Below are 27801 nucleotides of genomic sequence, written 5' to 3'. Positions count from 1 at the left end.
TTTCCCCCTCACTTTCCTAATTTTTGGGTTTTCATTTTGCTTTAGGTTTTTCTGTGACTGTGGTGCTGGAACACTGTCTAATCCTTGTACATTAGCTGGTGAGCCTACACATGATACAGATACACTATATGACTCTGCTCCACCTATAGAATCTAATACATTGCAGCACAACTGAATTCCTTCCCTAAAGAAAAAGTCCTGCCATTCTAACATCATAACTTAAAACATTTTTTTTGGAAGAAGATTTAAAATATTTGCCCATGCTACAGGAAGAGACTGTATTAAAAATGGATACACGAGGTCAGTTGACACTATGAAGCTCAAGCTACCAAAAAGAAAGTGGCAATATATTGACTCAGGATCTCAAAGCTGGGTGTTTTAGCATTACTGTGTAAAGACTTTTGAAGGGACAGAAGTGAAGAAATAAGCTGCAATTTTGTACAGATACCAACTTCTGAAAAAAAGCTGGTGTTTTTACAACTAGCATTGAATGCAGTCCAATTTGCAGTAGTACTCTTCAATAGACAAGCAGCTTTGTTGCTGCCTTTATGGACATGGGTACCAATTGCTTTTGTAATATGGTAAAAATGTGAGCTAGCACTTCTGCGTTTCTTTTGATTTTTTTTAACATGTATTCAGATTGAGAAATATGATTTTAATGCTTTAATCTCATGTAGTTTGTTTTTAATTTCAAGCAAATCTTCTTGTACTTGAATGTGCCCTGTTTTGTTAGCACACCTAGACTTGCTGTAACTGTACTCATGTCCCAGTATGTACGTTCTTTCTATGAAAGAGAAAACACTAATCTTAAATTATATCCAGCAATGTTTCTGGTATCCTTTAAGAAAAGTTAAGACTATTATTTCCTTCCCTTCCCTGTGCAGCATTCAAAAATCACCCCTAGAAAAAGTGAGTGTTTTAATGAGACTTCCTAGGAAGGGATGCACTGTAAAACAAAAGTATTCTTGTAACTCAGTTTTGTGAAAGGTAAAAACTACTATGTTTTAAAGTACACTTTAGAAAGTCTCTTCAAAACAGTCCTGTATTTGAACTCTGTTCATAGTTTTTTTTTGAACAGTTTAGACAAACTGCTGGAAATTAAAAACAATTTCCTGCATTAAGCTGAGACAAGTATATATACAGCCCTATACAGTTTCATAGCTCCCCCTCCCCCATTTATGTGTATTGGTGACAGTGGGTATAAACAGCCTGAAAGTGTATGCATGTACCATAACATCTAGACTTAATATATTGTGGAGTATTCAATAACCATTATGTAGAAGGTAGATAAGAATTAAAAGGGTTTAATTTCCTAGAAAGAAAATGGAAAAATGGTCATTTTTAAAAAATAAAGTTTATTAGATCATAATGTTGTCTGAATTTACCACCTTTGTCAAAAAGTCAACTCAGAGCTTCCAATGTAGTCTATAATTCCTTAATCAAAGTCAGCAACTTAGGGACAGCTTCAGCATCTATAGTCGACCTTTCACTAGCCAGGCAAACTTCCCTTAAAATTAAAAAAAAAAAAAAATTGAGTTCACATCAACCATCCCCCATTATGGTTTTAATAAGGTTGGCTGCATGGCAAAATTATATCTAAGTATAATTACCGAAATAATCGCAGTGATTGGGTCATCTTCTCAAATTCTCTTGCTTTTCTATGTCCCTTTTGAATAATCTCCTCTGGAAGATTAGCAAGCTTTGCTGCATTAAAGCCATAGCTTTTAGGACAAGCTCCCTTAATGAATTTATATAGGAAGGTAATAGTCTCCTGGCTGGGATCCTCACATTCATTTTCTACCATGCATGCCTAAAAAAGAAAAATATTTTATTACATTATATTCATGTGCTAGTAATGGAAGTACCTGATTCCCTCAAAAATCTAACCTTTTGCATAAGCAATTTACACATACCATGTGTCCCAGGCGCACTGCAACGTTTTGAGAATAATCTTCCACTAATGAATGGTAATGGGTAGAAAACAATGTACGACACTTTATGTTCTCAGCAAGTTCTTTAACAACTGCATTTGCTATTGCTGTTCCATCAAATGTTGCAGTACCTCTTCCTATGAAAGTAAAATATGCATAAATTACATATCTGCCTAATACCCAAAAGGATCTACCTTATAATAGAAAAAAAGAAAACCAAGATAGAACAGTAACATCAATTAGTGCATCCAAATAATAGGCCCTGTTTAGCTAAATAGGTCTGGTCTCATTTAGCAGCCCTTGGAGTGGGGTGCATTTCTTAAAAGCATACTGTTCAGGTACCAGTCATCTTCAGAAAGGTCCTATTGGTTTCTCCTTAAATATTCATATTTTGATAGATTAATTACCAAGGCTTGAGATCTCTTAATGTGAAAAAGTTCTCAGTATTATCTCTTCAATCTCTTATCTCCAACTATGGTCTATGGCACAAAGGTGAGTGCATTCTTTTAGAGAACTGTCCTGTCAACCATCTTCAAGAAAAGTAATTCTTTGTACTAAAGTTTTAAAAATAGCCTTCAAATGGAAATTGTAATGTCTTACCTAATTCATCCACAAGCACCAGAGAATGTGCTGTTGCGTGTGTAAGGATACTGGCAGTTTCACTCAGTTCAACAAAAAATGTACTTTCACCTAAAACACACACATATGTGAAGGAGAGCTTTAGAATCCTAAAACAGTACATTCATCTTTAAGGTTCATATTCTTTGAATCCATGAGCTACCCAGGTTAAATCTTTTTACACAGATTACGCATGCAATTCTTAAAACAATAGAATGATTTCAAATGTCTGAAAGCATTCCAGAAGAAAAACATCAAATTTAAATGACTCATATGCACGCGGATATATTTATCTGATATATCTGAAGGCAGATATATTTATCATTTAAAACATAGAAATGAATTGTCAAATTCATCAGATGTCTGATATATCTGAAGGCAGATATGTTTATCACTTAAAACACAGAATGAATTGTCAAATAATAAGGCCTTAGGTGGAAAAGAAAACTCACCTGACATTATTCTGTCTGAGGCACCAAGTCTAGTAAATACTCTATCAATAGGTGTGAGCCTGCATACTTCAGCAGGTATGTAACAACCCGTCTGGGCCATTACAGCTAACAGGCCAGCCTGTAAATGGAGGAAAAGGTCATTTCTAATTGGCATTAAAAACATAGATACATAGACAGATACAGATCTATATATATCCAGAAGACAGCAACACCAAGCTAATAAACATTATCTTTCATAAGAACTATTATGGTAGCAGTCAGGCACTCCTAAAAGGCAAAGCGAAGCCTAGAGAAGGCAAAAGGCTTAGGGCCTAACTGGCTTGAAAACCTCACCCTGTGAGGTCTGAACCCACTACATCAGTGATTTTTAACCCTGGCTAGCTACACAGTAGAATCACCTGGGAGCTCTTTAAAATTGCTGATGCCTAGAAGCAATTCCAGACCAAATCAATCTGGGAGGATGGAACCCTCCTGCACTTTGTCAAGCTCACCCCATTTTCATTTTTTAAGATCACCTGGAGAGCTTGACAGAAATACAAAAAAATCAAAACCGATCAATTAGAACCGTACTGTCCCTTGCTAGTTAGGAAATTTGATGACCATAAGTATAAGATTATACAGGAGAGCAGGGGGTCAGCAAACATTTTCAGTTCAAGGGCCCAATGTCTCAGTCACATTTTTTTTTCCTTTTTATAACCCTTTAAAAAATATAAATCATGGTTTAGCTCAGTGGCTGGCCAACCCCTTATGTATTTATTGTCTTCCTTAAAAGCAGTTTCCAACAGTTACTTGAGGTCATAAATTTTATTTGCTTTCCTATCTGAACAAGTCGGTCATGGTTTTTTATAAGGATTCCCACAAATGAGTCGAATTAAAGGACAAACCTGCAACATTTTCATTCATTATGAATACACCTACCTTCAGAGGAAATGAATCCAGTCAAGTCAAAGTTTATAAAGACATAACTTGAAATCTCCCTTGCCTTTTTATTTTTCTAGCCTTTTTAAATATAGGCTTCCTGTACATCAGACAGACATTTGATGAAGTGAATACAATTCTGTTTTATAATACATTTTTCCTTTGTTTCCTAGTATTCTAGTGACTGAACTGTTATTCATGTGCTATTTGGAAAAGGGCTTAAATATGTAATATATTCCTAAAGCGTACAAGTAACTTTGTTGTAAAACCTTAAAGGTCAGTTTACCTGTCTCATGAGTGTCGACTTGCCCCCCATATTAGGTCCAGTAACAAGCACACAATAAGCTTTGCCACTTTCCTCCTCCTCTTCCTCACAGCCTATTAGAATGTCATTAGGAATAAAGTCATCTCCAAAAAAAGTCTTCGTAATGCAAGGATGACGTGATCCTCTAAGGTCCAAGAAGGGGGGTGTGTCTTCTTCTGGAAACAGAATTACTGGACGACACATAGGGCCATCACCCCCTCGACTGTAGTTAGTCAGGCACAGTAAGACATCTGTTAAGGTAAAAGTGAGGCTTGATTTTTGAGGTCTGATAAACACAAAGACCCGACTAATTAATATAAAAAGCCTGCTGGGGATTCTGTGTCTCCCTCTCTGTCCCTTCCTCAGCTCACACCCTGTCTTGTGTCTCTCAAAAGAATAAACGTTAAAAAAAAAATTGTTTTTAAACAAAACAAACACTTTCTCAGTGGAGGGTGGTAGTATGTTCTACTTGCTTTTTAGACATAGTGTTTTTTCTTTTCTTTAAAAGGCACTCCAGAATACATAAAATGCTTTGTTAATGCATTCAATAACCTAAAATCAGTCATCAGCCTAAATGTTTTAGGGGTCTTCTATTATAGCATTTGTAATGAAAAGAGAACTCTCATTTTTGGCCCCAAATCCCACTTCTCACCCAGTCTCAAAAAGACTTAGTCCCCTAACATCCAGACCAGAGGAATGCCAGGGGAAGCTAAGAGATACAACTGGGAAATGCTATACTGACCTATTTTACTTGATCTAATCCTGGAGCTAACACTTCTTAGAAGCAGAATGTTTTCACAATAGGCACACTGATATAAAACAATCTTTTTTTAAGTTCTTTTAAATGTTTATTTTTGAGAGAGAGAGAGGACAAGTGGGGTAGGGGCAGAAAAACAGAGGAAGACACAGTTTCTAAAGCAGGCTCCAGGCTCTGAGCCATCAGCAGAGCCTGACACAGTGATCAAACCCATGAACCTAAGATGATGACCTAAGCCGAAGTCGATACTTAACCAACTGAGCCACCCAGGTGCCCCTAATATAAAACAACCAAGAATAAATTCACAATTTTGAACACCTGTGCTGAGGGAAGTTTGGTTTGTTTTTTTTTTTAATTATCCACTGAACTATTCAAAGCTGTATTGGTTTAAGGAATAAATGTGGCACAGGGGCGCCTGGGTGGCTCAGTTGGTTGAGCATCCGGCTCTTGATTTTGGCTCAGGTCGTGATCCCAGGATCGTGGGATCCAGTCCCTGAACGTGGATGGGGCCTGCTTGGGATTCTCTCTCTCCATTGCCCCTCTCTACTGCTAGCATGCACTCTCTCTCTGTAAAATTAAAAAATAAAAAATGTGGCAGAAAAAGGATGCCAATTCTGGACAGCCGTGTTCAGGTCAAAATAGTTCTGTTACAAATTTGGTTACTGTGTTTTTAAAACCACAGGGAAAAAACCTGAACTGAAACACCAAGGGCTCCAAATAAGTTGGCCATGAAATTTATAGAAAAAGGATATTAAGCTTTTGAAAAGGTTACCAAATTACAAATCTATAAATCAGGGCTCTGAGAAATCAACTGCAGGAAAGAAAGTGTGATAATTTGGGCTAAAAGAAAAAAGATCAAAATCTTGAAATATGCATGTAAAGAAAAGAGATGCACTGAAAATATAGAAAGGTTGCAAAAGTTAAAATTAAGAAGTGATGGGCCAAGATTTTTTAAGCTTCTATTTTTTGTTAGACTAAATTAAAACAGTATCAAATACTAAAAAACTCCACTGTAAAGGAAATTTGATCTAAAACACATTGCCTCATTAAAAGTACTAAAAATATTTTATCTTTTGTTCAATTATTCAAGACTGAGTAAGGCCAAAAAGTGAACAACTTAAATTGCTATGGACAAACTAGTCATTTTGTCTAGTGAGGAGGCAAGCATACACACATCAAGACGTATATACCTTGTTATCTATGCTCAGAGATACACCTCAGTGGCAACTCTCCAATGGATGTAAATCTTAATGTACAACTAGGACATAACGCATCACTAACCAAAGCTTTAGGAATAAACTTGTTCAAAGTCTTACCCAATACTGCGATGCACTCAACAGCAGACTGCCAGTCCTTGTAATTTTTATCAAAGTTATAGAAGAGTCGCCGCATGCAGTCTTTCAATGATACGTCTCTCCGCTCTTCAGCGTTTATCAGATTAGCCAACTTCTTCTCAATAGTTTTGGTCCAGTATCGTTTACAGCCCTTCTTGGTGGATTTCAACTCATATTCTTCTGGCAAATTACGAGTGATGAAATTCTCTGGAATTTCCAACTGGTAACGGTTCCTGCCAATCCCCCAGTAGACAATGGTCCTACAGCCAATTCGACTGCGCTGTTTCTCCAAGTATTCCAGGAGGCTCTGTTCATTTTCTCTTATGTCAGCAAGAGCTTGGTCATAATCAGGGTCAAATCCTGCTTTGGGAGTAATTAGTCCAGTCCTTCGAGCCTTTTCATGGTCAAAGGCTGTATCCCATCGGTTCAGTTCTATAGTCAAATCAGGAAAACGGCCCTCAGGATTTTTTGTCTGCAAAGTAATGACTTGCTTAAGGATTTTAGACTTAAAGTTGTCAGCAACTTCTTCCATAGTCTCTATAATTTTACATATTACTTTGAATCCTTCTAGAGCAGAAAGAAAATCAATAATCTTTTTTTTGCTGTATGTAGTTTCTTCATACATTATAGCCCTGCTATCTGGGTGGTTCTGGCTCTTCAGGGGAGACCCAACATTATGAATTTTACTCAGCAGCCTCTCAAGGTCTGGAATCTTCTTTAGAAGGTCTGCAACATCAGAGATTTTGTCAGGCACAGCCATGAGGTCTTCTATAGCATCTAAACGATCATTGATAGCATAAGGGCTACAGAGTGGGGCACAAAGCCACTGCTTTAGGAGCCGCTTACCAAAGGGAGTATGGCAAGTATCAATCTTTTCTAGCAGGGTCCCTTCAGTAGAACCATTTGTTCCATTCAGGAAAATCTCCAAGTTGCTTAATGTCACAGCATCTAGCACCATCCGTTGATTGGCTTTTGCAAAAACAGCACCAGGTCTTGTAGCACTAACCCTGTCAGAATCCAAGGGAATGTATTCTTCAAAATTAGCCATTGATAAAAGCTCTTGATCAATAAGGCATTTTTTGAGGTAGAAGACACAACCACCTAGAGCAGAGAGGGCCAATTCACTCTTCTCTCCTGGTGTTAACCCAAGAGAATCAGACTCTGAGGTCATACCTTTAAGCACCTGGGGTAACATCACCCCACTGTCCTCATTTAACTTTTCCTTAAAATATGCTTCTTCAAGGAGAGTTCTCAAAGTTTTGGCTGCATCCCAAAACTGGGAGCCTGGTATCAGACCTTCCTGAAGAGAGGAGGATAATGAACCCTTCAGAATCATCTTAGTTTCTGTTGAGAGATTTCCTTTCTCAAACAAGACTTGTACTGGAGGGTAGTGTGCCACTAGAGTCCTAAATCTAGAACAGTGGCGATCATCTGGAAACTGACCTATGAAAAACTTTCCCAGTGAGGTATCAACAAAGCATACTCCATACACTCGAGTGTGGCCAGAGGAATCCTCCTCTTTTTCTTTGAGGCTAAGAAGATACTTACTGTAGTTCTCAGAGGGGTCACCTTCCAGTACACTGTAGGTCTGTGTACCCTTGGTAATGACTCTACAGATCTCCCTCCTCACCACTCTGTCATACTTAGATATATGTGCCATCTTCCGGCATCGTGCCTCCATCATTTCCGGGGTCTCAGTCTGTTCCACTCGTGCTACTTTATAGCCCTTCTGAACCAGAGAATCAGAGTATCGGCCAAATGCAATTTCAGGGAAACCAGAATGAGCCCAGTTGCCTTTCATGAATACCAGCCCGAGTTCATTGACTCCAACAAGAGCATCCATGTGGTACAACTCATAAAACTTCCCCACCTTATAAAAAATAACAAGATCAAAGTTCTGAGACTTAATCTGCCACCACTTCCTCATCCCAGGAGTACAGGAATTAAGGAAATCCTCAGGCACATAGAGTGTGGATGCATCAAAATCGGGGTGATCAGGTCGCCTCCTGTGGAGATCTCGTCTCTTTTCCTCCTTAAGCCACTCTAAAGTTTCATGATACCAGAAAGTGGGGCGACTACTATCCTCACATCCTCCACCAGTGTGGGCTTGAGATTCAGAATTCTGAGGGGCAGAGAAAGCACTCAGAGTGCTCTTGGTTTCTGATGAAATGCCAGTTGATCGTTTGGTGGCCAAGGGCATTTCCTTCCTTGAACTTTTCCTTTTGAGAGCGCCATTTCCAGACACCATTTTCTTCCGTTTTGAAGCAACTTTGACAGGGCTGTCCAAGCCTTCACTGTCACTGTCCCCCACTCCACTGCTTATTTCATCACTGCTTCCTTCCTCCTTAGCATCTGGCTTGAATTCCACATCAGAGCCACCAACATCACTCTCAGAGTCTGATATGACCCTTCGTTTTTTTATCTGGCGGCTACTTCGCCTAGATCCTTGCACCTTAGGTGGCACTTCTTCTTCACTTTCAATTTCCTTATCTTCTTCACTCTTATCTGATGAGTAAGTTGCACCTACCTGGCAGGCAAGGAAAGAGTTATTTAAATACAAAACAATCTGGAAAATGACAGTACTGCTGTGAAGTATTTCTCAATACTTCCTATGTCAAGAGAAGAACCCATCTCCAAAAATGAGAAACTATTTTTTTCCTCAAAGAATATCAGTTTCAATAGTATCACATTACAGGATTAAGTGATTCTATCATGACAGTTCTATCTTATAGAATAGTGATGCAGCCCATTAGCATGACCGTACATCACAAATGCCCGTAAAGTGATGCCCCCAGGAACAGTCAGCTGTGGAAATAAACAACTTTAAATAACTCCATTATCTTTCTTCCAGGGTCACCTCTCCTCTTACAGATGGACATATTACGAAATTTGCCACTTTATAAATTCTTAAGTGTTAAGAAAGCAGTAAGCAATCTCTACTGGTTCTAGTCCTTGCCCTTCCACAAACCAGCTGTATCTTCTTGGGCACGGCACATCCACTTATCGTGGATCTCCCACATACGTGAAGTCACAGGAGGCTAAATGATTTCTGTATTACCATCCAGTTCTAAACCTTTGATGAATGTTATGATCCCTGCTCTCAACCTCAAACATAAGATTAAAAACACTTTTCCTCTCATTTCTCTTAAAATACCCATTAGATTAACTTGTTTATTCCCTATCTGTAATAGAATAAAACACAGAATCTCTTCAGCACACCGCTCACTAATTTCTTAGAGAATAATGACCATGTTTGTTTTAAATGAATCAATTATTTCTTCCTTAACAGAATTTAATTCAGTCAAATAGTGACCACTAACATTTGAAACCCAGGTTGTATGTCAAGGTTATTTAACCTTTATTCTCATCCATACAAAATACAACAAAAAAAAAGGAATGAACGCATAAAACCAGGCAATTAATTACCAGGGCTTGACCACACCCTCCTATAGAGGTTTACTACCAGATACCATGACCAATTTTGTCACCATGTCCTTACTGTCCTGAGCTCATTACTTGTTACCAAAAATGGTTCTACCTCTTACACGATGTGTCCTCCACCAGGCTTGAAGCTGTAAAACTTAAGCAAAATGACTGCTGAGATTCCAATCTAATTTAACCTACAGTCCTGAGGAAACACAGACGTATGTGTACAAATATTAAAGTGTATATATATGCAAACAACATATAAATAAGAGAACATCACTTTGCATATCCACCCCCTCCTTCCATCACTCTCCCAACAGAAGTAACAACTGACTGTTTAACAATGTCCCACCTCCATCTCTTCTTCTTCCTCTGGTTCTGAGGGCTCATCACACACTGCCAATTCAAGCCTCTCGATCTTGTCTTTATTCAAGGCTTCATCTGCACGTTGCATTGCTCTGAGTATTTCAGGCTTTGAACTATAAAAATGACCTCCTTTTTGTGCTTCTTTCGATTTTGAACCTAAAAAATTTACATTTAGATTGAATTTATATTTCTTAAGCAAATCTTATTCTTTTTTTTTTTTTTTTAAATTTTTTTTTTTTTCAAGGTTTATTTATTTTTGGGACAGAGAGAGACAGAGCATGAACGGGGGAGGGGCCGAGAGAGAGGGAGACACAGAATCGGAAACAGGCTCCAGGCTCTGAGCCATCAGCCCAGAGCCCGACGCAGGGCTCAAACTCACGGACCGCGAGATCGTGACCTGGCTGAAGTCGGACGCTTAACCGACTGTGCCACCCAGGCGCCCCAGCAAATCTTATTCTTATAAATAGGACCTGTTGGTGGGGTAGTGGACTCAACCTACAACACCTGTCCTAATGAACAAGAATGATGAGAATCTAGTTTTTAATTTAATGACCCATTACTTTTAATTGATAGTAGACCAGGAAAGCCTACAAGGAAGGAATTCTCAGGGAAAAAATTACCAGTGAAACTTAAATTACCTATTTTACCTCCTTGAAGTTGCCTTAACTGTTGGGTCATCCAGGACCACTTCATCTCTCTTCTAATTTCTTGGGAAGTGGCCCTAAATAGATAAAGCCCACCTCCTCTTCAGGTGAGGCATGACATGTAAAAGGTGTTTGTGTTGAGACCCTTTTTTTATTACTTCAGGAAGGCCAAAACTACACCGTCAGTTAAATGGAGTTATGATACTAAGTTTATCCCTAAGTTAAATAGGATATATTAAAAACAAACCAAAAAACAAACAAACAAAAAAAACCCTCTACTGGTAAGGATACTAATATTTTGGAAGGGTACCCCAGTTCAGACTTTGAGTGTTTTTTGTTTTAAAGTTAAACTGTCTTGTTTTCAAGCAAAACTCTTTCTTTACTCCTTGCATTTAAAGAGCTGTAATTTTAAATGACACTATCCACTGAGCAAAAGATTAGATGCAGAAGATCACAAATCTAATGGCACAAACTAGGAATGTCTGTTTTCTTCTAACCAAATATAATTAGAAAACAAACCTGCATTTGTCTACATTTGAAAGCTCCAAACATGGCATTATTTCCTTCTTTCTACTGAATACTAAAACTAATAGTACATGCTAAAGTGTCATGGAATTTGCAACTTTAATGAGCTGCCTAAATAAAATAAAGGTACAATTTTTCATTTTTCTATAGAGCTGCACCAACACTACGAAGTTAGGATAATCAAAATCCATTGGAGGGTGGCTCCTAACTTCCTCCAGTGCCTTGTTTGCAGCTGCACTCACCCCCCAGCTATCTAATGACATCATTCCCCGAAAAACCCTGATGCAAACTACTTTACAATCCTAAGACCAAAAAAAAAAAAAAAGAAGAAAATTAAAAACCTACTTTTCCTCATCCACGCTATTGCAATGATTTAGAAATTTAAAGGGCCAAATGCAGTATGCAGAGGGTGCCTTTACAAAATAATGACAACGTAAATGCAAAATTTTTTGGTATTTTTAAAGTCATACTGCCAAAGCTTTGTTTAGAATCTCCAAATCAGTCCTAGGAAAAGATCTTACTTGTCATCTAGTTCAACTCTCTCACTTTATATATGAGTGAATAGTATCTGAGTTGCTTTGTTGGCCAAGATTATACAGCAAATTAGTGCAGGAGACCGCACCAAATTTCCAGATTCTCTTTCTGTCCTGCAGGTCAGATTTCTGTGCAGGCTGAACTTTCTTCAGTATGCTCTCCTTGCCCTGCAGGATGAGCGGTGCTAGGACCAAAAGGCATGATTCCCAGAGATTCCTGGGAAACTGACCCTTATTCTGACTCCAAAAAACTTGAGTTCAACAACATCCTAGCCTGGAGAGTCTGGGATAATAGATAAGGACTTATTCATCATCAAGTGTATGTATAAGCACTGAATCCTGCGAACATCATGTGCATGCACTATATAATTCAAGAAACTGAGAAGGTGCACCTGGCCCAAGTGAGGCCCCACAGGCGGGACTGCTGATGTCTAGGACCATAAAAAAGCTGGGCCTGGAAAAAGAAAGTTATGGTTCCAGAAATCTGATGTAAAACTCACCTCAGACGTAATCATAGGTGAGGATTTTGAAGGCCAGGTAAGCATGCATCTCCATCTGTCCTAGAGAATGACACTGATTTATATGCTACATATCCTGACTGCATTGCCTTTCTCTTGGACCCTTGAAGATGAGGACACTGTCAATTTACCTTTTTCATATCTGAATTTGGTATTTTGGTCCAAATGAGATCTAATCATGAAAACATTTTTCCTTTAAAGGGATGATATTGCCATAAGTCAACTGAAAAGACAGAAAAATTCCACTCCATGCAACAAATCTGCTGAAGACCAGCTACAGCATCTTATATTTTCCCCATCTATCTTATCCTTTTCCCATGCTAGAAGCATTTCCTGCCACTCCTGAAATTTATTGGCATAAAATACACTTGATTTCACTGTATAGGAGACAGAGACACTTGTGCTCACGTGCATGCATGCTTGCTCTCTTGCACACTCACTCTCACAAACATTCTGCAGAGTGGACTCCCTTACCTGTATATGGCTTTAATAGCCTTCTGCTAACCCAGCCCCTTGTTGGGCTGTCATCAAAAAACTGTACATGAACTCGGACAGACTTCCCTTTCTCGCGGATGAATGTTCCATCAAAAGGGTGGTTATAAACCAGGCAAGGCCACCAGGGGTAACCCTCCATCTTGGCCCAAACCAAATCACCTGGTGAGAAGTCACAAGAACTGTTGCCAAAAGGAAATATATAACTTGGTTAATATTTGGTTAAGTTGCATTCAAGGCAATTACCTACAAATAAAAGCAATTCCAAGGAAGGTATCATTAACACTCCTATGAATTCTGGCATTAATATTCAAGCATAAAAATCCTAGAATTAATGATTTTTAAAAACCAGATGTTCAAGTCATTTTAAAAACATAAGCAAATAGCACAATGCTTATTATTTAACTATTAAGACAAACACAAATACAATGAATTCTGGTATTAAGGTGAGAAACTACTTCTCAGAATCATTCACAGTTTAAAAACTATAGCAGAATTCTGGTAGAATAACAATGTTAACAACAAGACTCATTGTACATGCTCTCCAAGTTATAATGCATCACATCAATGCCTGCATACCACAATATAGTATATATCAGGAACAGGACCTGACCCACAGTATTAATAAAATACCAAGCATACTATGTAATTTGCTAATGATATTAAATATTACCTCATTAGACTTTGCTTGGAATCAGTCTCCAGTCAAGCTCCTATGTATTCCACACATTCCAAAAGCTACCTAGCACACTACTATCCTTCACTCCTAAAAATCTAGTTTTATGGAAAATGTCAGTAAAGTGCCTAACATCCCTGAAGTATTGAGTACATATGCCTTTAGACTCGAAAACAGAAATTCAATCTTAACAAAATGATTTGGTCCTGAAGGTTTCCTGAGAAAGGGAAAGGAGGAGAGGATAGGGAGAGAAAAATCTAGCTTAAAAGACTACAGCAGATGTACACCTGAAACTAACATAACACTGTATGTTAACTAATTAAAATTAAAATATAAAAATAAAAATTAAAAGACTACAGCACAGTCCCTCAGTGATGAGGAAGCCACAACAGCTGATAAATTCTGCTCAAGTACTATATACCAAGATTTTCTAAACTTGCTTAAAGATTTCACTGAATATCAACTGCAAAAGTAAAATAAATATGACAAACAGGGAACATTTTAGAATAGCTTCCGTTAGTCACCTGGGGCCACTGTATTCAGACCCAATAACGAAATTATTCCTTTTCTTCAAAAATGTGAATATGGAAACCCCTAGGCTAGACAATTAGAAGAGAAAAACAACAGCATGATTCAGCTGGGACTTTTCTCAAGGGCCTTTACAGTATGTGCATTCTTAAATCTACAGCAACCTACACAAGCAAAGATCTATAAATATTGCCATCAAGCTCACCACATAGGTCATCTTTAACAGGAAGCTGTGACTGTACAATTTCAAACAAACTTCTGTTAAGTGCCTCCTGGCTACTAACATCCATTAACAGGAGACAAAGACCCTTACAGCTGTGCAGAATGGTTTGTTTACAAGCCTCCCTACTGTCAAGCAGTCTTTCCCTTGACTCCAGCCAGGTAGCGACTAACCACACAGCCTTTGTGCCAAAGTACCTGGGACTACCCTAAAGCTGGACTTTTATTTCTGCTGCTAAAGGAAGGAAACATCTTTTGTCTTTGTAAAGACACTAACAGTTGTGAGTCTGAACCGTGGCAATAATTTTTACAAGATTGGCCAAAGAGCAAATACATGTTATTTCAATGAACATGTCTCCCCTCATGAAGCGTATTTCTGTATAGTCTTGAGACATCAGGCTTCAAATTGTGTTATCCAAGCAGATTTTTCTGAAAGGGGGACCAGTCGGGATACCTATCTGTCAAGCCTGGCTGCCCTTCTCAAAGACACTTAAATCCCTTAAAAGATGGAGACTCAGGTAAGGTTTTGGTGTGTTTGTAGCTAAGCCTAAACCCCATCATTGGCTAGTTTGAGGCAGTTCCTCCCCAAGTATTGAAGTTATTCAGTATACGTAGATGAGCCCTGAGCCTGACCATTATGGAGCGAGGTTTACAAAGTTTTCTTGGTTTGGAGTGCCTGGCTGGCTGTCGGTGGAACATGAAACTCTTGACCTCAAAGTTGTGAGTTCGAGCACCACATTGGGTATGGAGATTACTTAAAAAATAAAATCTTAAAAAAAAAAAAAGCGTTCTTGATTTGTGAAATTAAAGACAACTATTCTTCTTGCCTGTGTGTACAGAGTTATGCAGGGTAAGGACTAAGGGCTGAACTGGACACCAGCTGTTTCATTACATCTGTGTCTTATAAAAGTTACAAATTCTCGGGGCGCCTGGGTGGCTCAGCTGGTTAGGCAACCAACTTCGGCTCAGGTCATGATCTCACAGTTTGTGAGTTCGAGCCCCACGTCAGGCTCTGTGCTGACAGCTCAGAGGCTGGAGCCTACTTCAGATTCTGTGTCTCCCCCTCTCTCTACCCTGCTCACGTTCTGTGTCTCTCAATAATAAACGTTAAAAAAAAAATTTATAAAAGCTACAAATTCTCAAGAATGGAGTTAGTGCATAACAGACTGACAAGAATGCACATCTTGGTAATACATTTTTTTAAGTTTATTTATTTATTTTGTGACACCACAAGCGGGGTGGGGGGGGGGGGAGGGAGGAGGGAGGGAGAGGGAGAGGGAGAGAATCCAGAGCAGGCTCCACGCTGTTAGCACAGAGCCCAACGTGGGGCTCCATCCCACAAACCATGAGATCATGACCTGAGCCTAAATCAAGAGTTGGACACTTAACCAACTGAGCCACCCAAGGTGCCCCATCTTGGTAGTACATTTGAAGTTCAAGGGAACAGGATGCCTCAAATCCAGTGGAATTCTGTTTTGCCTGGTATGAGGCAACAGAGCACTTGCAGGAATCTCAGTTTTCTTATGGGATCCCAGAAAAACTGTCATGACTAGATCAAAATTCTTGAGCCAAAAATGACATGGCCACACCTGCCTCCTGAAAATTCCTTTCTATACTCAAGTAAGAGTAACTCAAGTTTCTGAGACCCAAAGACATGAAAAAAAAATTTTAGTTTTATACCTAAACTTAAGATGTAATAAAATATTACTGTTTTAACATGAATAAGTTCATTAGTTTTATCCCAAAGGAAATAACTTGAGCTAAGTAAGACTCAAGTTATTAACTGCCATTTATACAAATGTAGTGCAAATTGTAAAACAAACTGTACAGTGGTATTCAAAGGTCTCAAAAATAATTAGAAAAGATAAATTTCCAAAGCAACCAATTTAAAAATTCAATGTCTTGGGTACCTGGGTGGCTCAGTCAGTTAAGCATCCAACTCTTGATTTTGGCTCAGGTCATGATCTCACAGTTCGTAAGATTGAGCCCCATGTCAGGCTCTGTACTGATAGCAAGGAGCCTGCCTGGGATTCTCTCTCCCTCTGCCCCTCTCCTGCTCATCCACACTCTCTCAAAATAAATAAATTAACTTAAAAATTGTTAATATCTTTATCTTGAAAGGCAGATAGCCATACTTACTGGAGGAAAAAAAGCGTAAAAAGCTAGTTTTGAAATAAATTCCTTATTTGTAAAGTTAAAATTAACTGTTCAAATTGTTTTTCAACATCACCATACCCTAAATAGAACCTTATACTTAAAGAATCTTACACACAATCTAACTTTTCTGCTGTTAGGAATTGGCAGTAAACTATAAAATGCTAAGGCTAAAATGTTTAGTAATATGCACTGTTCCTCTACTAATGCTAAAAATGACATTTTAAAAATTCCAGCCCAGGAAACAGTGGTTTCCAGCCAAAAAGAGAAGTAAGTGGGTAATAAAATACACTGTTGTATACTGTGTAATAAAACTAGGTTATTTTAAACATTTCAATTAAAAATTTTCTTCACTTAATGCTAACAGAGTTCTTATTAAATCTATTAATTTTGTGGGTACACTCCAATTGTTTAAAAGTAATTTTAAAAATTTAATCTCAAAATAAGTAAATAAAAAATTTCTAGCAGTTGTGTAGTTTCCAAAGAATACCAAAATAAAAGGAACATATATTTTAATCCATGCAAATATTCAGGTTTTCCTACCAACACTAAATCCTGTCTTTTAAAATATGGAAATATAGGGGTGCCTGGGTGGCTCAGTCAGTTAAGCATCCGACTTCGGCTCAGGTCACAATCTCACAGTTTGTGAATTCGAGTCCCACGCGTCACTAAGAGCCTGCTTCAGATTCTGTATCTCCCTCTCTCTCTCTGCCCCTCCCCAACTTGTGCTGTCTCTGTCTTTCAAAAATAAATAAATGTAAAAAAAAAAATGTGGAGGGGGGGCGCCTGGGTGGCTCAGTCGGTAAGTGTCTGACTTCAGCTCAGATCATGATCTCACAGTTCTTGAATTCAGGCCCCGTGTCGGGCTCTGTGCTGACAGCTCAGAGCCTGGAGCCTGCTTCAGATTCCGTGTCTCCCTCTCTCTCTGCTCCAGCCCCACTCACACTCTGTCTCTTTCTCAAACATTAAAAACAAATTTTTTTCTTAAATTTTTTAAATATGGAAATATAATGCAATCTTGAAATATGCTATAATTTGAATACCTGCCAGTTTTTCATACACTGGTTTTCATAAAAGCCTGATAACCCTATGAAAATCACATCCACCTATTTCACTGGCTCTACTTTCTACTTAAAACTTTGCCCAACAGTCATGTATTAACTGTATTTTAATATTTGGCTATGTTTTCTGACAATCTTAACATTTTTCCCTTTTCATATAACTGTATTAACAAGAATCTTTAGCCCTATGCAAATCAAATTTGAAAATATCTGGGCCAAAAAGTCACCTCTCATCTAAATATTTTATTACAGGGGAACCTGAGTGGCTCAGTCGTCGGCTCAGGTCATGATCTCACAGTCTTTGAGTTCGAGCCCCGCGTTGGGCTCTGTGCTAACAGCTCAGAGCCTGAAGCCTGTTTCAGATTCTGTGTCTCCCTCTCTCTCTGACCTTCCCCTGTTCATGCTCTCTCTGTCTCAAAAATAAATAAATGTTAAAAAAAAATTTAAACATTTTATTACAATGTAAAATACACTGGCTCTTCCTAAAGCCCAAGCTGAAATGCCAAAATAAATACTGGAATGATATCTTACAATATACTTATAAATAAGATCTAAATAGGGTGCATGGGTGGCTCAGTCTGTTGAGCTTCCGATTTCAGCTTAGGTCATGATCTCACAACTCATTAGTTCAAGCCCACTTGAGCTCTGTCTGTGCTAACAGCTCAGAGCCTGGAGCCTGCTTTACATTGTGTCTCCCTTTCTCTCTGCCCCTCCTCTGCTTGTGCTCTATCAAAAATAAACATTAAAAAAATTTTCTAATCCAATTATGACTTTATATGTTTTTAAAGTGTTAATATAAATGTTTTTAAATCTATTTAAGTAATCTCTACATCCAACATGGGACTCAAACTCACAACCCCAAGATCATGAGCTGCAGGCTCTTTCCACTAAGCCACCCAGGCACCCCAAAAATGTTAATATATCTTAAGTGTTTAATATTCTTGAGATTCTAAAGATAGTGTTAAAAAAAAAAAAAAGGAAAAACCAGAGAGCTCAGAAAAATAAATGTAAAAACCTTCATACAACTAGGGTGCCAAGCTGTCTCAGTCTGTACAGCATGCAATTCTTGACCTCAGGGTCAGGAGTTGGAGCCCCATTTTGGGCATAGAGCTAATTATTAAAAAACAAAAAACAAAACTCATACAACTAAAACTGAGAAATGACTTAGTAAAGCTAAATATATATTGAACAGATTTTTAAAACTATGCTTTAAAAAAAAAATCACGTTATTGCTTTCCTTTTGGTCCATAATTTTGTTGTCAATTACTGATTGTGCCCCCAAATTTATAATCAACTTTTTGAGCTATCTACTTAAAAAAAAATTCAGTAGGTACCAAAGCACTGCTAGAATCTGCTTCTATAAACAATAAAAGATGTCAAACAAAAATATGTGCATATAACCCAAAAGCACTTTCAGACCAACTTCAGAAATCAGCTACCAGTGTTTGCACCTAACTCTCAAGGTGGACCATTAGTGCAGACTTCCTCTACCCTCAAATAACTAAATGCAGTACTGAGAAAAGAGAAGTAATCAAAGCAACTAATTCCAAGGCCCCTACAAGACCTACCCCCCCCCCCCCCCAGTACACCTCTGCCCATATATACCCTTTCCTTCTCCTTCAGCTTGGGTTAACTGTTACCCATCACTCATGCACTAAGGATCTAAGGTGACCATACAAACTGTCATCCAAACTGGTGTCTACTATTTTCTAAACAGGATCAGAAAAGAAACCTAAAGGAAGTTAAAAAAAACAAAAACAGGTTCTTTGTGGAGCAGCTTAATTCCATGCCTTAGAGCAGGGAGGGAAAAGTGTCATCAGAATGAATGTTTTCAAAAGTCCTGAGGTAATGTTAAAAAGTTGTAAAAGCTCACAAGAGGCTCCCACAGACCAAATTATGACAAGCTGAGCATCTTTAAATACCCGTTTTAATTATATCAATTAAAACAAGTTAGGTCTGTGAAACTGAGTCCACAGGATACTTTTTAAAAGGGCTAGAATTCTTTCTCTTACAATAAGTAATATTATATTGATGTCATATTAGTTGGAAAAGTATACCGCTATCTACAAATACATTTAACTATGAAAATTCTTAGGAAATGACTTACAACTAGTACAGACAAGGGTGCTTAAAGAAGATTTGCCAGGTCTGACCACTCCTCCTCTGAATGCGGATGGGGCATACACTTCAAAGAGAGACAATTATCATTGAAATAAGATTGTAAAAAATAAACTAGCCAAGATTTGTAATAATAATTTTTAAAAGCCAGATTTAAAGCGCTCAAATTTTAAAAAGCCATACGTATTACAGCTCTCTCAATTATCTTAGTCAAAAATAAAGAAAAAGGGGGTTCATGACTGAACCCCTACACACCTCTCAAAGGCTCACTTCTCCTTTCCTTCAATCCACAATTTGCTGGACCTTCTTCCTGAACCAGCTTCCTAACACCCCCTTATTCCCACCATAGCCTAACTCCTGTCTGTCTGCTGGGTTTCACCCGGAAGAGATGAAAGCCTACCCTGTCATATATACTCTCTTCCTCTCACCAAAGCTCACAGAGCTCATACACTCTGCTCCTACTCTAAGAATTACTCTTTTGCTTGTTCTATATAAGGTTGTATCCTGGACCCATAATGCCTAATACTGTGCCTGGCAGAGCAGGTACATGGGCATTTGTTGAATGAAGGTCAAATCTATATACTGGAGTCTCTTTAGAAGCTTAGTATCAAATGCTGATCTTTCTTGAATACTCTGGGAACAGTCCCTTTAGCAGGTGGTCAAGTGTAAACAATGTCATGTTTTTACAAGTCTCCTGAATTCAGACCTCAAAAAAAAAAAAAAAAAGGAGCATGTACTTTTCAATACATAAAACACAAACCACACAATAAATGCGTCCTTTTAGCATGGATGCAAGAATAGTCAACTCCTGTTCAAATAAACATTATAACACATCTTGCATTTCTTACAATGAATGATGAAAAATTTTATGAAAAACAATGTTATGGAAGATACACATGTTAGGAGAGGAAAAATGTTTTTCCTCAAGCCTTCTGAGTTCTTGGCTAAGACCCGCAGTAATAAAAGATTAACGAAAGAAAACCAAACTGAGGTTTATTAACATGTACACCTCCTGCATACATTGGAGATACTGAGGGAAACAGTTAACTCCCAGAGATAGCTCCAAGTTACCACCTTAAATGCCATCTGCAGCTAAAGACAAAAGATGGAGGAGGGGTGGGGAGAGGGACAGGTACCGAAGGGTACCAGGGAAAGAACACCCAACAAGGGTTGATTGTTATGCAGATTTAAGTCAGAACCATCTCCATTAGAAACGTTTTATCCACTTTTAGTTATCTTTCCTCTTCCTGGTTCAAAGCAGGAGACATCTTTACAAATGGAGGTTTCCCTTATAAATGTAAATTGATGAGTAAAGTACCCTTTTCAAGAACTGCTCTAGTGTCTGCTGTTTCTCAAAAAGAAAGCTCAAGGAGCGCCTGGGTGGCTCATCTGTTGGGCTCTTGACTGTGGCTCAGGTCATGATCGGGCTCAGCGCAGCTTAGGACTGACTCCCGCTGCCCCTTCCCCGCTCGAACACCCGCTCTTTCTCTCAATATAAATAAACTTAAAAAGAAAAAAGAATTTTGACAATAAATTTCATATATTGAAAAAAAAAAAAGAAAAAAGAGCCCCAAATAATCTCTAAGCCAGAGGCATACCCTACTACTCTTCACACAACTACATAAACTCACTGCTTGAAAGGGTCGCTTAAAGGAAGGTAACACTATAATTACACTTAGACTTCACAATCTGTAGGACACCTGAAACTAAAGACATTTGGATTACTCAGAACCACTAACACTTCAATCTTGAATGAGTTGGGTTTTTTTTTCTTAACCTCTATTTCTTCATCCTTTCAAACGGCTAGCATTACATTTTGTGCCTAATACAATACCTAGGATACAGCAAATACGAGCTTTTCAAAATGTCGCCGCTTCTCCGACAAAAGGCCAACCAAGCCGTGGAACAGCACCGAACTGCTCGGAGAGCTAGGACACCTCCCGGCCGGATTCCCCACAATCGTGGCGGTATATCCCTGTCCAGGGCCAGCTCAAGGCCTTTCCAATCTCACTCTCAACTGTGAAAAAATTACAGTGCCCCCTCCTCCCATGGAATCGTCAACAAAAGAGACACTGTATCATAACATCTTTTTCAACTCCACACGACACTTCCACGTGTGTCAAAATTAACACGGCTTCTAAATTCTTCATTTGTTGGTGCCTGTTCGGCCTACCTATGGGATGACCCAGCCGGATCCCAGCACTTTCTGCCCCCCCCCCACCTGCCCCGCCCCACCCCGCCCTGCAATTCTCCTTCCGACCAATCGGACCCCTCGGTCTGCGACGTGATACACCCCCGACGCACACAGCTCGTAGCCCACCCCCACTCCCACCTCCCCAACAGCCCACACAAGCAGGCCGAGGGCCCATCGCCCCCACAGTCTAGGCGTCCAAGGCTCAAATCAAGCATCAAAGTGTGTTCCCCGAACGTCTAATGGCCCCCAGTTCACTATCCCAGCTCTGAAGGAGGAACCTCCTCCTCGAATCCCAGTCACTGCCGCGCCCCCACAGCCTCTGGGCTGCAAGCGTTTATCCCCCCCCGCAGACATTCCTCTTTCCCGCCACCCCTCCCCCGCCGCAGGCAAACACCACCCCCTCCCCCGCCCTGGGTGCGCACCCCGCAAGGAGCGTGCAAAGCTCCCTTCTCTTCCCGCCCCACCCCCAACGCTCCCATTTCCCCTTTCTTCTCGCTACCCCAACCAGTTTGCACTCCATCTCTACCGCGGCCTCCCACCTGGCGGAACGCATCTCTTCCTCCGAAGTCTGCACGTCTCCTCCCCCCCCTTTCTTCCTGCAGCCAATTTCCTACTGCCCTGTTTACAATCTACGCCCCCTAACGCCAAGGCTACGAACTCAACCCCCGCACTGTTTCAAGCCAAGTATACAGCCCCACCTCCTCCGAGCCCAAGGCCTGGCTACGCACCCCGCAATCCTCCAAAGCAAGCCTCCCTTCCCCAGGCTCCCTGCGCCCCGCCGCTGTGCCCCCGCCCTCGGCACCCCCCCCCACACACACACACCGCGCTACCTGGGGGGGACCGCGGGCGCGGCCGACTTCCGCAGCCCTCCATTGATGTTCCTCGCCTCGGGTGGCGACGCAGAGCCCGCTAGGGGCCCAGGCTCGGCCTCGCTCCAGGCCGCATCCCCACCGGGAGAAGCGGAGGCCCGGGTAGCAGCGGCGGCACCACCGCCTTCACCTGAGGCCCTGACCGAGGCCTTGTTAGCATTATTCAGCGCTGGAGACTTGGGGAAGAAGCTGTACAGCGTGCTCTGTCGCGACATAGCGACGGCCGACAAGGCCCAACCGCTCGGTCGGACCCAGCGCCTAGAAGCTCGGAATTAACCGCGCGGCGACTGCTGGCGGGAAATCTGGGGGGAGGTGCGCTGCGCAGGAGGAACACTGGCCCCAGCGGCCAATCGACAGGCGCTGGGGCGGGCGCAAGAGGCGTAGCGGCCCGTGCGCGACCTGCCCCGCCCCCTCGGGGCGCCAGGCGACGTGAGGAGGGGAGGGGCTGGCAGGCCGCGCGGGGCCCCTGCACCCCAGGGCAAGAATGGCAACAGGCCTGCTGCGCTCCCTCCGTGGCTGGTCGAGGAAGGAACGCTCGGGCCGGTAGCCGGCGGCAGCCTCGGAGCCGCCGCTTCGGAAAAGCCAGCCCTCTGTGGAAGGGCGGTGGCGGGACCGTGAGCTGGGGGAGAGCACGCACCGCGTGGGCATTAGTGGCCGGGGTGCAGAGGGCTAACCCAAGGGCCGGGGAAAGCGGCCCTTGCGGAGAAACACCTTCCCGCGCCTGCCTGAAAAATTCCGTGGTTAGAGCGCTTCCGCCAGGAACTCGAGGGAAAAAAGAATTCAGTCTGCAGTGAATCAAGCCCCCTGTTTATCCTGAATTCTCAGAGTGTTGCACTTAGTAGGCACTTGATACACTGCTAAGTGGCAGGCACTTTATGTTTTTTTTTATTTTGTTTAATGTTTATTTATTTTTGAGACAGAGCATGAACAGGGGAGGGGCAGAGAGAGAGGGAGACACAGAATCTGAAGCAGGCTCCAGGCTCTGAGCTGTCAGCACAGAGCCCAACGCTGGGCTCGAACCCACTAACGGTGAAATCATGACCTGAGCTGAAGTCGGATGCTTAATGGACTGAGCCACCCAGGCGCCAGGGCACTTTATATGTTTATGAAAACCTGCCGGCTACACAGAGCTTTCCAATTTGTTTACATAGACTAGTTGAATCTGCCCAATAACTGATGGAAGTACCTCAGGTCCACAACTCCTTATCTGAACCTTTTGGACCAAGTGTGTCTCAAAATGCAAGGTTTTTCAGATTTGGAAAGTGATGTGGAAAGGTTCAAAGTTCAGAGCGAATTTTTGAGAAATCTTTGGTGTAAAATGGTGGCTTTATTAACGCACAGGGACAGGACCCGTGGGCAGAAAGAGCTGCACTGGGGTTGTGAGGAGCAATTGATTATATACCTTCAAACTGGGAAGGGGTTAGAGATAGCTTAAGTCTCTAAGGAAGTTTGGAAACAAGGTTTGGGGGGGGGGGGGGGTAGCTGTTGTAAGGAGGTCATTTATTACTGTCTAGTAAAACCTTAGTAATGAGACTCTTCAGAGGTGTATCAGTGGGCCATATGCTTGGAGGATGATTGCTAACATATATCTTGGGGGGTAGAGATAAAAGAAGTTTCCAAAGGAATATTTATATGTTAAAGGAGACCTACAGGATCCTGGAGGTCAGAATAATGTGAAGCTAAGATTGCTTTTTGCCCTTAGCAAATATTAACATGGAGGCAGTTGAGTTCCTAGAGGAGGGTATTCTGCCTGTCTCAAGGACTTGTCAATGAGCTAGAAGTTGTAAGGAAATTTAAATTTTTCTTTTGTCTTTGTTCTCCACATCAAAAAGATGATAGGGTGTGACTGAAGTTCCCATTCTTCAAAGCCAAAAAAGAAATAGGAAGACTGACACTTCTTTGGCCTTAATCCCAAATTGTGAATAAGTAACTAAAATCCAGAATCCTGGAAACCAATCCCAATCAGCAACAGCTGTGCTTTGGTAAAAACCTTTATAGGACCAGTTCTCTGCTTTATTCAGGAAGGCTGTGCTCTACTACAAGTTCTCCTTTGCTAGACAAAAAGTAAAACCAACATTGTTTCAAATATATTTGAGAGGTGCTTTCTTCCCTCTGTGGGTATAATATGTGATACCCCCAGAGATTCTGGGGCAACACCCTGAAATCAATATTAATGCAGTAAAACCTGTTCAACTCACAGTAACTGGGATAATTATAGACCATCAATAGCCTCAAGTAAACTCAGGTCAAAATTTGCTATCACTTGAGTTTGCCACAAAACTTGTTTTTCAGAGATATTTACATTTCAGAGTTGTAGGCAAGGGATTGTTGACCTGTATTATATCTCCACACTATGGCTGTAAAGACTGAGGTACACATGGTGCAAGTAAGGTGCCTAAAATCAAACAGCTAGAAGTGATGGAGTAGGGATTTTAATCCTGGAGAGATGTTTCTGGGGTCTTGTGTTGTTATTATTATTTTTTCAGTGTTTATTGTTTATTTCTTTTTGAGAGACAGAGAGCAAGTGTGCGCGCGCACTAGGAGAAGAGGGGCAGAGAGAGAGGGAGACAGAGGATCCCAAGAGGGCTCTGTACTCAAAGCAGAGAGCCCAATATGGGACTCCAGCTCACAAACTGTGAGATCATGACCTGAGCCAAAGGACGCTTAACCAACTGAGCCACACAGGAGCCCCTGGCGTCTTGTATTATTAACAGAAATGTTATACTGCCTTCAATTTAACATAATTTCATTTCACTTAATCCTCACAACAAACTTGGATTAGATTGAATTGTATGAAATTGCCAATACTGAATTCTTTTTAGGAATGAATCAGTTATGGGACTGAGGTTAAGTGCCACTGCTTTTAGATAGATCAAGAGCTAGGCTCCATCTCAGCCTACCAGCCTGGTAACTGAGTAATTTTACTTCATTGAACTTGTTTCTTCATTGTTATTGAGAACAGTCCTAACTTGGGGCCAAATTTTGGAGGCTACAGTCAGATGTCTCCCACATCTAACTTTTCATTAAGAGTCTAAAAAGTAAGAAGTCACACCACACATCTTAGAATTCTCAAACACAATTTTTTCGTAGGTGAGATCACCCAACCATCTCCAGAAGGCACATAATGTTTGTAATTATAAATGAAGAACACCCAAATAAGAGCAGACAGAACAAGCTACTTAATCAGTGCTTGCTACAGCAAGAGACTCAGCTACCATCACGGGCAGAGATTCAAGGGCAAGCTAAGGAGTAGGAAAGCTTCACAGTGAGCAAAGAGAAGGCTTCAGATGTGCTCTGATTAGAAGTAGTTGGCCTGGGGAAACTAGACATGGGCTAACTAGAAGTAGAGCATCCTTTGTGGTTGATTTGGGAAGGATATTTAGCCTTCTCTGATCGGTCCTGAGTTGGAAGAGGGAACAACAACAACAACAAAATAGAGAACCTGACCAGTCATTCACCAAGTCCTGACAGTTCTGGGCCAACTGCTGCAGAAATCTTTGGTTGCTGCAGAGGTTGTGGTTTGGCTTCAATCTACAGCAACTAGCTCAAGAAGTCAACCATATCTGCAGCAACCAGTCCAGGGAGCCAAACAGCATCCCTGATAGCCTTTGAATCTCTGCAACATGCAAATGGTGGTGGCTGTGACTCCCTTGCTGTAGCAAACTGAATAAATAGCCTTTGCTCGTTCTCATTTGGGTGGTCCTAACTATTTCCACATGTCTGACAAGAGTCTTCCAGGCCAAGGGCACAGCTCCTCAGTGAAGAGCAAACACCCAGAGATTGGGTGTATCGAGGAGGCCTGAATTGTGAGAGAAGAATAAGCTGGGAGGAGCAGCAGGACAGGAGGTCAAGGAAGAAAGGCTAGGGTGGATTATCTGTGCCCTTATGGGACTTTTGACATTGACTCAGAGTGAGCTGGGGAATCATTGCAGATTTTGAGCAGAAAAGTGACCTGATGTGACACAGACTGCAATGTTGATAATAGAGTGCAGTGTAAAAAACAGTAACCTAACTCAGCTCTCTTGTTCTTGACAGAAGAAAGTATGGAAATAGGGAGAGTGCAGTCTGCATAAAGTCTAGGAAAAAAAAGAGCCAGAAGAGCAAGAGAAATTAGTGGTATTTATATCTGAAAGTCTGGATGTATTTACTCATGTATTACTCATCAGTGGGGGAGGGTGAAATATCCCCCAAAACTTCATCATGTGTGCTCTGCACCTGTGCTCCCTAAGCTCATGCAACATCTCCTCCAACTGAATTCTTGCTTTGTGCCAGGCTACTGATGTTGGCACAAGGGATACAGTCATGGGCCAGAAGGGCATGTCCAGAGGAGGTAGAGACTACTGAGAAAACAAGCCCAGTCCCAGTGTTCCTATCACTTTTGATAGGGATTAGGCTACCACCATGGTTCCCAAACTGGGCAGCAAGGCATCCCAGAGAATAAGAGAAAATTCATAAGGGCACCAAGGGTATTTTAAATTTTCAAGGGAAACTCAGCAACATCTGTTGGACACCAAGCAAAACTACTACAGGTAGTTTACAGTTTCAATATTAAATCATGTTACATTGCTTTTGACAATATTATTGGGGAGGAAAAACAACATGTTCTCTACCCTCTTAGGTTCACTTCTTGGAAGTCTGTAAATTTAACTGACAAAATGCAGATTAGCAAGAGAAAAGAGACGAAATATTTTTGCATGCAGTGCAAATACATGTGGGAGTACTCAGTGATAAGTAACTCACAGGAGTGGTTAGAATTTCGGGCTTATATGTCTAGTTTAGTGGGGGTAGGAGAGAGGAGGAAGAAAAGGCTCCTATAAGGAAGAACAAATCACGGTTTTTTTTGTTTTTTTGTTTTTTTTTAGAAAAGACAAATTGGGGGTGCCTGGCTGGGTCAGTCAGTAGAACATGTGACTCTTGACCTCAGGGTTGTAAGTTCAAGCCCCACATTGGATGTAGAGACTACTTAAAAATAAAATCTTGGTGGCGCAGTCGGTTGGGCGTCCGACTTCGGCCAGGTCACGATCTCGCGGTCCGTGAGTTCGAGCCCCGCGTCAGGCTCTGGGCTGATGGCTCAGAGCCTGGAGCCTGTTTCCGATTCTGTGTCTCCCTCTCTCTCTGCCCCTCCCCCGTTCATGCTCTGTCTCTCTCTGTCCCAAAAATAAAT

The 27801-nt window shown here is 40.9% G+C and overlaps 2 protein-coding genes across 3 annotated transcripts in view; one reads left to right on the top strand and one right to left on the bottom strand.

Annotated features, from left to right (window-relative positions):
• Nucleotides 1-1369, top strand: part of FBXO11 (F-box protein 11) — an 84912-nt gene extending 83543 nt beyond the window's left edge. For both annotated transcript variants that reach the window (XM_047851266.1, XM_047851267.1), the window contains exon 23: nucleotides 46-1369. In XM_047851266.1, the coding sequence (XP_047707222.1) occupies nucleotides 46-175 (130 nt within the window). In that variant the 3' untranslated portion in view covers nucleotides 176-1369. The remainder of the gene's footprint in view (nucleotides 1-45) is intronic.
• MSH6 (mutS homolog 6) lies at nucleotides 1336-22947 on the bottom strand. Its single transcript, XM_047851265.1, has 10 exons — nucleotides 22599-22947; nucleotides 12801-13000; nucleotides 10093-10262; nucleotides 6297-8841; nucleotides 4206-4474; nucleotides 3002-3119; nucleotides 2532-2621; nucleotides 1914-2068; nucleotides 1611-1810; nucleotides 1336-1507 (listed from the first exon to the last, which is right to left on the bottom strand). The coding sequence occupies exons 1-10, from the start codon at nucleotides 22850-22852 to the stop codon at nucleotides 1426-1428; spliced, it is 4083 nt and encodes a 1360-aa protein (XP_047707221.1). The 5' UTR covers nucleotides 22853-22947; the 3' UTR covers nucleotides 1336-1425.
• Between the last annotated feature and the right edge of the window lie 4854 nt (nucleotides 22948-27801).

This window comes from Prionailurus viverrinus, chromosome A3 (genome assembly GCF_022837055.1).
Source record: "Prionailurus viverrinus isolate Anna chromosome A3, UM_Priviv_1.0, whole genome shotgun sequence".
NCBI lineage: Eukaryota > Metazoa > Chordata > Mammalia > Carnivora > Felidae > Prionailurus > Prionailurus viverrinus.
This window is presented reverse-complemented; position numbering and strand designations above follow the sequence as displayed.